The sequence below is a fragment of the Plodia interpunctella genome, chromosome 14 (assembly GCF_027563975.2).
Source record: "Plodia interpunctella isolate USDA-ARS_2022_Savannah chromosome 14, ilPloInte3.2, whole genome shotgun sequence".
Classification (NCBI taxonomy): Eukaryota; Metazoa; Arthropoda; class Insecta; order Lepidoptera; family Pyralidae; genus Plodia; species Plodia interpunctella.
This window is the reverse complement of record NC_071307.1, coordinates 3678693-3691667: the sequence shown is the minus strand read 5'-3', so window position 1 is coordinate 3691667 and position 12975 is coordinate 3678693. Positions and strand designations below refer to the sequence as shown.

The window sequence follows — 12975 nt, the reverse complement described above, 5'->3', positions numbered from 1 at the left end:
TAACCCAAAAGTCGGTAAATAGTTAACAAAAGGTGGCACAATGCCCAATGCCAATGTTTGGGCCAAAATAATGGAACATCTTAGAAATATCGCCTTTTGTGTTGGTAGCATTGTTATGTTGGGAGCAGTAAAGCAGGGCTTGCACAAACCGACCGGTAGCAGTCGGTACGAACTTCAAAGGCCCAAATATTTGCTACAATATTATTTTTATTGCGGCAATTGAGTGAAATTGTATGCAGCCTTGTGAAAACACCGCCGTAATCAACAGACTTTCTATTTTTTGTGGTTTCGGGTTCGGTGTTGAGGTGGGCGTTGAAATTGTTTAATAGGTTTTTATTGGTCGAGTGTACTACCTCCCTAGACTATAGTTAATATTTAATTTGTTTCTCTCACAAGGTCTAACTACACAAACAACAAATTTTGCAAAATAGGTAATTAAGTGACACACTAAATAATAGGTAGGATCGGAAGTAAACATATTATAGTCATAAAAAAATATTTTATAGAATTTCCTCATCATAGAGATTGTAGACATCACATTGTACACATTAGTTAACCAATTTCTATGGTCGATAATAAATAAAACAATTTGTAGTGGAAATTAAATTTTAATTTTTATTGGAAACCAAAACTAGATTTTTGGTAAATTCACAATAAACAATCGGCGCGGCGACGAGGAATCATATCGTCGGATGAAAAAGTATTTAAAATTAGAACATCGTTTCTAACACATTTGTCTAGTATGGTGTATCAATCTTGGTGGCCAGTACTACGAATTTATTTTCTATGTAATCTATACACATAGTAAGGGGCTATGTCTATACATAGAAGATATTAAATGAAAATAATGATGGTGGCTATATGGGATTAATAGAAGCCAAAACATTTTTTTTTTAATTTTGCTGTAGGTTTGTTCGCGCATCATGTATAAACTACGGGATAGAATTTGATTAATCGCGATACGTAGCTTAAAACCCGAGATATCGATTTTAATATGTTATAAGCGAAATAAACGCGCGCGATGCTGCCGGCAAAAGTTAATAATAAATAAAAGATAAATTAATAACAAATACAATATACGCTCGCTTATTATTAATACATGTTTAGTTGAGACATGATAAAACAAACGAACATACTTCGTCCCCAGCTGTTGAAACTACCCGCAATAAACTACCCAATTCACCACAGTCCGGCCAAATACGCCAAAATCAAGTTTACAGCCATTATAAAACATTTGCGAATTTTCTGCACCAAACAACAATTTAACCTTTTAAGCTGTTAAAGTATTTCTATAGACAATGGCTTTTGGAACAATATAGATAAACTTCAAAGATGCCGCCGATGGTTGGTTAAAAAAATATGAGTAATGTTTACCTGTAAACACACTATCAGTGCTATCAAAGGTCAGTCAAAATGAACAGACGTAATAAATGTTACCGACCATATACAGTTAATGAGTGTTATATTTATTTTGCCATTTACTAAGGTGATAAGAGGAAACATATATGATGTCTACATATGTGTTTCTTATCACCGTAGTAAAAGTTCTAATGTAGTTAAGTGGCTACCATAAAATGTAATTACGTGCCATGTTAATATTCACAAAAATGTATTCATATATAGATAAGGGATTTGTAAGAAGAGTTTAGGTGCAATAAAATGAAATATACTTACGAATGAATATATGAAAATAATAAAAAATAGCCATCTAGATCTAGCTAAACATGGTCTTTAAGCCTTTGGGCTCTGTCTACCTCGTTAGGGATATAGTCGTGATATAGATATTAAGAAAAAGTAAGAGCGTATGAAATATTAACATTTCAATATTTATTAAATTTTGTAGTAAAAATAACAGTCAAACCTTAAGGTCTTAAATGTGACATTGGTTGCAAATAAAATATTTTATGAGATTCTGACCATTGTCTATGCGACTATTTGTCATTATATGGCGGTAGATAGTGGTAAAAGTCATATAAGATGCTTAGGAGACATGAATAAAATCTAACACAAGTGTTATCTAATAACATACTTGATTTAATGCAAACATTCTGTGTTATAACTATTTACTAAAATAAACCCAATTTACAAAATCCAACAAAAAATTGAAGATAATAAGTAGTAGTAAAGCAATGTTACTAGCAATTAAGAAATTATCCGAAATAAATAATAGTTATTAATAATAATTGATTATAGAGCCGTCTACAAGACTCTACGAGACTCCGTAGACGTTCTACAAGTACGTGTAAAAGCGCGGGAAAGTCTTGAGCAACAAAGTTTGGACGCCGCCCGTTGCCCCGCCCCCTTCATATGGCTGTCGCTCACCCATCGCATTGCTGTCTCGCTCACACCGCCGCGGCTAACCGCACACCGCGGTATCAAACTCCGTGCTTACTCAATTTTCACATAAGTTTTTTGCATCGCGATGTAAGTATTTCGTCGAGAATGTGTTATTTGTTCATTTAAATAAACAATGTTTGATAATACTAATGCATGCTGTATTAGTATTAAATATTGATAAACTCTTACAATTTTCTATAAATGTGTGTATTGTATATATGTATACATATTTGTTTCTATGAAAGAACATACAAGGTTAGAATGTTTATAGTTAACTTAAAAATTTATTTCAATTATGAAAATTTATTTAGTTCTGATTTATTTCAAAAAAACATTATTAATTATAACCCTAATAAGTAAGACTGCTAGTAAATAGTTATTTACTAGCAGTCTTACTTATTAGAGAGTTACAATAACTTGTAAAAAATAACATGATTCATAAAGCGACATTCCATAAATGCCATTTAATAAAACTGATAAAAATAATCCCTTGAAAATATGGCGATTAAAAGTGTCAGTTGAGTGGGCCCGTCATTGGAATTCCTCGCGTGCTTGAGCCAAAATGAAGTGCCATCCGCGTGCTGCGCCACTGCTGAATTCAAACATGAAAATCATAATTTTTCATGAGTTCGTTGATAGGTTTTCGCACCGGCCGCGGTTTCCCGCCGCCCCGCGGCCTAATTACCGCCGCCTAGCGATACGTCACTGCGGTGATTCAAAAAAATCCACCCATCCCTCTCTCTCCGGTGGGCGCCGGCCGCGGTGTCCCACTCCGACGAGAATTTTTATAAAAACGCAGAGACCAACCACGACCATCCCGCTCGTTCCCACCGCGTCCCCACGGTTCCCGCACCCTGCGTCTCCTTCCCGCTTTTTACGAGACGTAGGGGCCGCCACCCGGGTGGGGGCGGCGACCGCGCGAACGCAAAATATTGACCATCGGAAAAAGTCGCGTCGTATCACAGTCATCAGTCGAAACCGAGTCCTCGTGAGCACGCGACCCTCGCCGCAACTTCGGTGCGCGTCGTGAGTCTTCGGCTGCGGTCTCGACGAGTCACAAGCTGCCGTTTATTTTTCAGAGTCCCCCGCCCGGCGTCTTGCCCGCGCCCAACAAGTGGTGTAGACGCTGGCTGCCGGCTCACTCGTCTCGCGATCGTACTTCGCACAACTTTCCCGAGTGCCCAGCGCGCGTAACGTTCCGCGAGTTTGAAATTCGATCGCGTGTTTGAAACTTTTTAGAAGTGTATAAAGACTAGAGTGGCGTGACACAGGACTTCAGTGGCGTGTCAAAAGTCGGTGCAGTGTTCGTGGAGGGTAGCCTGGAGTCGATGCACCTCCCGCACGCGAGCCCTCCTGCGCCCAGCATGGCGGACGTATATTCCCACATCCATGAGTACTACCGCCAAAGCCATGGGGAGCTGGTACAGACCGGGTCTCCAGCCGTGTTGTGTTCGGCGTTACCTGGTCACTGGCGCTCAAACAAGAGTTTGCCGGTGGCGTTCAAAGTTGTCGCTTTGGACGACGTGCAAGATGGAACTTTAGTGACGATAAAAGCAGGGAACGACGAGAATGTTATGGCGGAGTTGAGGAACTGCACGGCAGTGATGAAGAACCAAGTGGCGAAATTCAACGATCTGCGCTTTGTGGGTCGCAGCGGGCGCGGCAAGTCGTTCTCGCTGACCATCACCATCAGCACGTTTCCTAGTCAAGTCGCCACTTACATTAAAGCTATCAAAGTCACCGTAGATGGACCTAGAGAACCCAGGACTAAGCAAAGTAAGTGTACTCTATTTTTTTCATTAACTTTTTTTTGTTATAATTTCACAATTGTACTTAAAAAATGGCAAAAATTATTCCAACTTGTTGAGCTCCTCGTCGCTCTACATTATCAAGCACAGTACTCCAGTATCAGCACTGCTACTGGAATATTGTACACAGTATTTTCTTCGCTTTTTCCACAAAACCTCTCTCGAGTGCAGTAAGTTGCGCATATTGGATATATCCAATATTGATGCTAAAATATGAAAAATCTTATGCGATTGATGGTGAGACGATGGGGTCCAACATCATCTATAATGAGATATCGTGTATACACAGAATTATAGTTAAATATAACTCTAAAATTTCTCCATCTCATTTTAAATTAATAGAAGGCATAGACTAGTACGAGATAGGAACTGAACATATATTTCCAAATTAACTCTATTGTCGAATATATAATGGCTTTTCCACGCAAATTGTCATACACATATCAATAATAATATAATATATAATTAACAATGTTTTTAGCAAAATCAGGAGATAAATACAATAAAATAAACGAAATCTGAATATGATAAAATAACAAAATGAACGTCAGGCAATATTATGGCGAGATGAGCTGATTTATAACTAAATTTTTGAAACATAGCTTTGAATAGGAACATGTAGAAATAAAATAGTAAGATATTTGCACATCAGAATAACATAGATTAAATAATACTTTAGAAAATATTAAAATATCGTAAAAGTGCGCACGCGCTGGCTGGCGTCCAGTCCGCACCGCGATTCTGCGGCGCCACGTTATTCGACCGCACACACGACTTGTTTAGCTCTAGAACATTTAAAAACGAATTATTTTCTGTGACAACATAATCTTACTGCCGTCTCAAATGGACTATATTTTTTAGGATTTTGTTGATTAAATTCATATGAAAAAAATATAACATTTTACATGAAAACGTTTTATTTTTATTGTAATTAACAGCAATAGTTTATTTACAGTTTAAAACGAAATTAAATATGTCTGAATATTTAAAGCCTAAAATCAAATGTTTATAAATACGTATTTATGACTAAACATGGGTAATAAATATAAATTAAAGAACACAATGTGTCTAACAAAAGTACATATACGTGAAAAAATTAAAGAAATTCGAAACTTAAAATCCTACCCTACTAACATTATAAATACGAAAGTTTGTGAGGATGTATGTTATGTATGTGTGTATAGATGTGTGAATGTTTGTTACTCTTTTACGCAAAATCTGCTACAGGGATTGTTATGAAATTTGGTACACGGGTAGAATATAACCTGGAATAATAGGGTTCTTATTATCCCGAAATTTCCACGGGAGCGAAGCCCCGGGGTGCAGCTAGTAATTTATATATACCGACTTGACGTTGAAACAAAATAAGTCGACGTTCGAAGCATGCACACAATGGACGCATAAAAACTCTTTCGTCCGAAATTAACATCTGGCGATGGTCGGTACGTGAGAAACAGTCAATCACCAGGACATTAATTGCTACTCCACTTAATCCAACTACTCCAAGAATTATTTCGAAGTCTTCCGAAAATAACCGAAACGATTGTTTCCCGCTCGCTGACTTACATTAACAGAAATGTGTTTTGACGTGAGGCTTATAAATGGTTACTGACACCGGTTGTAAAGAGGGTTTATAAATATTTGTACATTTGGCCGGAACGTTCTGAAATTTGACAGATTGAAACACTCGTCTCATGGTCGGGACGTTTGTGTTAGCTGTGTTTATGATGTTGGGTTGTGTGACCAACGATGTAAATAATTTGCATGGCGAAAATAGAATTCAAGTGTAGCATATACAAAAAAAGATATAATTTCGTGGATAATTGACGTAACCATTTGATACTATTAAATACTGTAATTTACAAATTAACGAAAAAAAATTCAAAAAACCTAATGTTTACCAAATTTTATGCTGTATATCATTCAAAGCTGTAGCAAATAGCTGTTACGGTAATAAAACGTTCTGGCCAGAAAGAAAACCATTAACACCGACTCGTATACCTAATTAAAAAAAGAACATCAAACGCAATCGGACAAGCAATCGACGAATTAAACTGAATTCATAATGTTTTGACACCACAAATCTATTTCGGTGCGAGCAACGAGCGACTGTGTAAACATTGAAGCCCAAACTTCGGCCAATAATAAAAAGACAGTATGCGGAAAAACTAACATCCTCGGACGATAAAGATCAAAGGCTTCGGGTTAATAAAGCGATCAATGAGCCGGCTAATGGCGTTACAGCACTAATTACAGAGACTAACAGATGTGGAGATAATTGAGAGCTAAGAACTGATAAAGTCAGGACAAGAACAAAAACACGTATAGGTTTAGAAGTTGATAGTGTTGATAGCTGATGGTATCCTTTAGAAATGTTTTTGAGAAGAATCACATAAATGACATAAAATTAATGATTTAGGTAATCTTTGTTTTTGTATACAATTTTCCTTTCCCCCCATAGGAGTCAATTAAATTATATATTAATCAAGTCAATCAAATTTCTGCCAATTTCGAATATTGCAAACTTGTTGATTCGCCTTTCACCACACACATAAACCCGAAATGAAGTAAGTTTGTGCAAATGAAACAATGATCGCAATACGGCACCCAGTGGTTACCAAGTCCCCGGCTGGCCACGGTCGCAGCAGATGTAAACAATCTCGGCCCGCGTCGTAAACTCCGTTTGATCTCCCCGCCCCGCTGTGGCCGCCTCTAAAATATGGATTTTATATCCCTGCTAGCTGCTAAAATATACCACATCCACACCCAGGGACCCTCGTTACTTGTACAGTCGAGATTGTTTCGATGATTCCAGAAATCAAGTTGATAACTTGCTGATCACATTAACAGTAAAAAGTTAACGATTCTTCATCAATTCCTACCAATAATACACACATAAAATACGAAGACATTACTTATAGGAAAGTGATTATAAATAAAATTTGACGACTCTCGGTGGCGCAGTGGTAAAGTGCTTGCCTCCGAACCGAGAGGTCCCGGGTTCGATCCCCGATCGTGTCATGATTGAAACAGATCTTTTTCTGATTGGTCCGGGTCTTGGATGTTTATCTATATATGTATGTGTTATAAAATATAGTGTCGTTGAGTCAGTATCCCATAACACAAGTCTAGAACTTACTTTGGGGCTAGCTCAATCTTCTTATATATTTATATTACTAATACTACTAATTTCTCCTTATATATTTATATTTATATAAATGCTACATGCCGCTTTCAAATGGCCAATGTAGAAATTTATGGACATGATGGTGATGTCCTAAAGATTTCAGATCACGGCAGCAAAAATTTCGAACTCGTTTCGATTCTGACAGAAATTATATCAATTATTTTTAAATACCGATTTATTTACAAATTAATGATAACGTACACGAGTATATAAAAGTTAAGCACTTTGATATTTAAATTGCAAAAGTTAAATATCAAAGGAAATAAACATATTAGCATAAAATGCATAAACGTTAATTTTTCCAAGTAATTGTTGGCAATAAATCGTAAATATCAAGATATCAAACGTCATGCGGTGTTTGTCATGGATCTTCGTCGCCGCCCCGACGCCATAAGAGCCATAACTGTGATTCCATTTAACATCTTACATTAATTTACGAGTGACAACTCACTCGAGATACTTAATGCTCGGTTTGACACTTATAACTCACATTATTGTAGGCCGACCTGGGCAAGACGCAAAGGATTCTTTACTCAAATGTAAAATAAACAAGACTAGATACAAATCTCTTTCCTCTTCTCTTAAGAATACATATAATTTTGTAGTAAAAATTCTAGAACTAACATATTATTAATGAAAAATCTTCATGTTTTTCTGAAATACTGTTGTTCTTAGTAATAAAATAAATATGCCCTGATTATCATCGTTCATCTTGGTTTTGTCTCGTTCTTGCACTGATACTGAAAAAATAATAACTAATAGTAGTACACGTACACATAGTTATAACATTAGTAATACGTCTAATCAGAGAATACCATTTTTAAAGAACTTACACATTCTTATATCTGCTAGTAGTTATGATGTAACTATACGTGTTTTCTTTGTTTTGTGGCCTTACATTTTTTGTGTCGTTTTAAATAGATCGTAGTAAATCAAAAGCGGCCAGAGACAATAAAAATGATGCGACCAAAGTGGCTGACAAATGTAATGAAACGACCGAGTTTTGGCGATGATGTGTCACAACCTAATCTTCTCAATTGAGCCATTAAATGAGCTTTAAAAACTGAGACTGCACTTTTGATACAATGGTAATTATATAAAAAAAATGTTATAAACTCAAACGTCACGCAAAAATCTCTACATGTGATCATAATTAACCACTAATTTATCTTAAACTTTTCGGATTATTGCGTATAAGTATTTAGTATATAGGCGTGCATTAGGTAAAAATTCTATAGTATAAATATTTCCCAAAAATTAGTGACCATTCATCATTCGTGAACGCATAAATCAATCATACAAAACGGCTTGGAGATATTTCCTCTAATTTATTAATGCACTTTAACAGAAGTATCGTCTTCCACTTCTGAACATTAGTGATGCTCGCAACTCTGTTAATATTCAGAGGCCCGCATGTGTAGAGGGTCGGGAACTGAATTTAATTGAATACTGGCATTAACAAATGGAACGGGCCATTTCGGAGTTCCGCATTTAACTTATTATTGTTCCATGATGCCGTAGCGTTCTTCAGCGGGATTGGTCCCGGCGTGACAGCACGACGGGCCATCCATCACGTTCTTAATTTAAAATACCCGCGATTTGGGAAACGCTCTCACGGAACTCGCTAATCTCCACCAAACGGGTTCTGTTTATTTACAGACTGATTGTTTTATAAACGGCTTTTAGCATGTTGTAAAAACGTCAACGTCTGATTATCCATGAAACGAAAGAATGCTGCTACATCGGCCCACGTGTTTTGAATTCCACCTAAAATTAGGACACTTGAAGCAATCGCTGAGCAATTTCGGATAAAAGCGAACTAATGTTAACAAGTTAAAAACAAAGTAGACAAAGTGCTCGTAAACAGTTTATTCTCGTAATAAAAATCGATACACCTAATCGATTAAGATGAGTCGCGATCGGATTAAATATGCCATAAAGCTGAAAATAGCCAGTGGCGGTGGCGTCTTCAGCAGGCTATCGATTAAACAAATAAAAAATCGTTTCGCCGGTTGAAAGGCGAAAGGCAATGTGACGGTAGAGCGTCATAAAACCGTATGGCACAGAGGAGCCGGCTAACTGCAGTAGTAAACCGGATCGTTTTGTATACAGACCCCTTGTTATAGTCGCGGTAAACAGCGCGCGGCCCGTGTGTCGCCGCCTTTATAGCCCGCCTTTGTGATTTTAGTGCTTGCGGACGTGGCCCAAGACTCCTCAGACCAGACCCAATCACTGCTTTACAAGAATAGATTTTCCCACATTTTATTGTAACGACAAATACAAACAACCTCATGTATACAAATTTCTGTTTAGCTTATTCTTGCTGACTTTTCAACATTACTGATTATGTTTATTGCACATACATTCTAAGGACACCTTACGTCCATAAAATTTATTGTATTTGAATTTGGTCAGTATCCTTACATCCGTCTCGCTTGTTTCAGACTATGGCTATGGTCACCCTGGGGCGTTCAGTCCATTTCTGCTGAACCCTGGTTGGCTGGACGCGGCCTACCTCAACTACGCCTGGGCCGACTACTTCCGACCGCCGCAGCAAACCGCACTCGTTAAAGGTTAATATTTTATTTTGTTCTTGATCAAGGATTGCTTTTACTGATTTAAATTAAGAGGAAACTAGATCTAAAAAATTACGAATTACTTTCGAATGATAATATCAAGATATATCTAACAAGAACTTCGTCGTTGTAAAAAAGTAAAAAAGGACATAAGAAAGTTAACGATGTAAAAGTAAACTATTAAGCTACTTTAAATTCATAATTCAAAATCAGCACCATCCTAAAGTCCCAAACTTAACGCCGAAAACTCCAATCAAGGGATACATTTGGTATTTGTTAATTTGAAAATTCCTGATTTAACAAACACTCGAAAACATGTTGCTCACGCGGGCAAGCCCTCAAGGCTGTAGAGCAAAGCGGCTCCAATAAAAGAAGCTTCTCTTGAGCGCTGAAAAACAACACCGCTACGACCGAAGCATAACCACCCGCTGAAGTCCGTAGGAGAGGGAGGGAGGTGTGGGTTCACAAATAAAGAAAAAACCTTGCCTTCACGTTCGAGAGAGTGTGGAGTCAATTTTATTCCAATGCAGGCGACCACGCCACCAGCCACTTTTTGTTTCCGTCGTTGAAACGCGAGGAGCGTTGTACTCAAACACCTACCCGACTTTTATTAAACCCTTGCATTCGTTACTTTCACAAAGAATGAGATGTAGCTAGCATATTAAATTAATCGCTATGGATTTTGTTCTCTTTGTCTTTATCATTGAATCTTAAAATTCTTCAAGAGGACTCGAGCAATTTGTAAAACAAAAATATATTTATTTTCAAAATGTTACTATACTAATAAGGTTATATTTTCTCTAAAGCCCACTTACTAAATATTAAATTCGATGCTGATTGATATAATGTCAAAAGTAAAACAGATTCGGATTCAAAGATCGGCATCACCTCAATCAGGCGCGTCGCCGATATTGGCCCCCTCACCTCACCAAATTACCCCCTATTTACGTCCCCTTCCTCCCTCGCTGCCTTTTAAAGTGGTCTGCGCACTGCCACTGCTGCAAACAGAAAAAGTGCAAAAGAGTACCGAGCGTTGCACCTCCGAGCTCTTTGTGGCCCAATCTGCGCCTCCGTCGTGTCCTTTTTATGCGCCGCCGGCTTCCCTTACACGCTATCGAGAATCAAAGCTTGCTCAGCAAGAACTTTTTCCACACTGTTGCTAATGAAAATTTCACGTTTCGAGCCCTCTTTGTCCGCTAGCGTCGAGATAGGTACATTTCCTTATCGCGATCGAACTCGCACTCGCTTTGTGGAACACACGTGTCCAATGCAGCTATGCACGCGTGCCCGGCATTCCTAATGCACTGACACTCCCCGCTCCTCGCTCGGGAAGGAGACATATCGGCTCGAATTATACGCGACTGTCCTGTTCCTGTTTGAGTCGTAAAGAACCTCGTGTTCGGATAAATAAATATTGCACCCTCACCCTCACAATATCGTACTAAAAAAAACATCCCTTTCGGTGAAGCTGCCTTAAACGCCTACAGATTGTACATTATCCTTAGTACGATTATGCACCCTCGTTGTTCGGGGAATCAGCGGAGTACTCGTGGGCCTCGGGCTATCCCTAGAGGCTCGTCTCTCATATTACGTCATGTCGGCACATCAGACAACGGTAGCTACAGTAAAAAGTTCATAAAATATGTATTAACTCTTGATTTCTTTTGTCTACAGGTGGTGTGGCGCCCATCACAACTCCTCCAGTTGCAATTCCGGGATCAGATCTATTCCCGTTCCCACCAGCGATAGCCAATTTACCACCAGGAGGATTGCTTCCTCCTCCTGGTGCCTTCTTACCACCAAATGGACTGCTGCCTTTCCCTCCACATCCTGCTGAGATGGCCCTGAAGTCATTACCACCTGAACTGTCAATGAAAAATGGAATGAACCCATACGACGCATTGAGGCATCTCCAGAGTAATATGTCTTCAATGGATACATCGAGCGCTCGATTATCGCCTACCAGTAGTAGACAAAGTAGTCCTCGTAGCATAAACAACGCAAGCCCTGACAGATCAAAGGCAGATACGAAGTCAGAAGTCAACTCAGTACACGACGCCACGATATCTGATGAATCTGATGAAGAACCAATTGAGGTGGTCAAGTCTGCGTTCCATCCGACGCGACCAGCAAATGTTGAGCTTCAAGAGATGAAACGAGTCCAAGCCGCTGATTCGACAGTATCTGACCGGCCTCGAGTGCGCAACGAACTAAAGGCACCTTCTCAAAGGACCACAAGAATATTATCGACGAGTCCAACGTCAACCAAAATCAACAACGGCACGATAGGGACACATAAATCAGTGTGGCGGCCATATTGACTTTTTTAGTACTAGTGTTCGATTTAAATAATAATATCCGCTTCGGTGAGCGGTGTTGTTGAAATGTGATAAAACTATGAGCTTGTAAATATTATAGAGTATAAAAGAATTATAGATAAATCAGATATTTATTGTTAGATATTATATGTAGGTTTATGGCTTCTGTGCGATATGAATTTTGAGAATGTAAAAATGTTAATTAGACAGTTGTTGTTTTTATTGCGAATGTGTTCAAGCTTATCATTAAGATAATTTTATATACTTGATCTACATTACAGCGTTAGTGATAAACAACGTGCGATGTTTGTATAGATTTTCATAATTATTGAATATAGACTGATTACTGATCACATTGTTAAAAGACAATTAGAAATTGTAGATTGTAAATATTGTAAGATAAAATATTTATTATTGAGAATTGTACAGTAAATATTGAGAAATGGCATTGTATGGTCATATAATGTAAATATGTATGTAGAGATGTCGAGATAAAGAAGTGATTCTGAGAAATTAAAACTGCATTTTAATAAAGGTCCCATTCATTGCCAATTACAAAGGTGACAGCCGAAGATAAATTGAATCTTTCAATTGTTCAAACTTAAGAATATACTCGTATGTTTACTAAAGAGAAGTCAATGTGCAATGCACGTGTTGTCGTAAATCTTTATAAACACTTTACAGCTAACACAGATAACATTCACCTTCACGCGTTACTAAGAGTACAAACCAAATTACTTTGTTCCGAT

General features: G+C 38.0%; 1 protein-coding gene across 1 annotated transcript; it reads left to right on the top strand.

Moving 5' to 3' along the window:
* The first annotated feature begins 3477 nt into the window (after nucleotides 1-3477).
* Nucleotides 3478-12739, top strand: LOC128675587 (segmentation protein Runt-like). Its single transcript, XM_053755083.2, has 3 exons — nucleotides 3478-4113; nucleotides 9777-9905; nucleotides 11583-12739. Exons 1-3 carry the CDS (start codon nucleotides 3666-3668, stop codon nucleotides 12227-12229), a joined length of 1224 nt encoding a protein of 407 aa, XP_053611058.1. The 5' UTR covers nucleotides 3478-3665; the 3' UTR covers nucleotides 12230-12739.
* The last annotated feature ends 236 nt before the right edge of the window (nucleotides 12740-12975 follow it).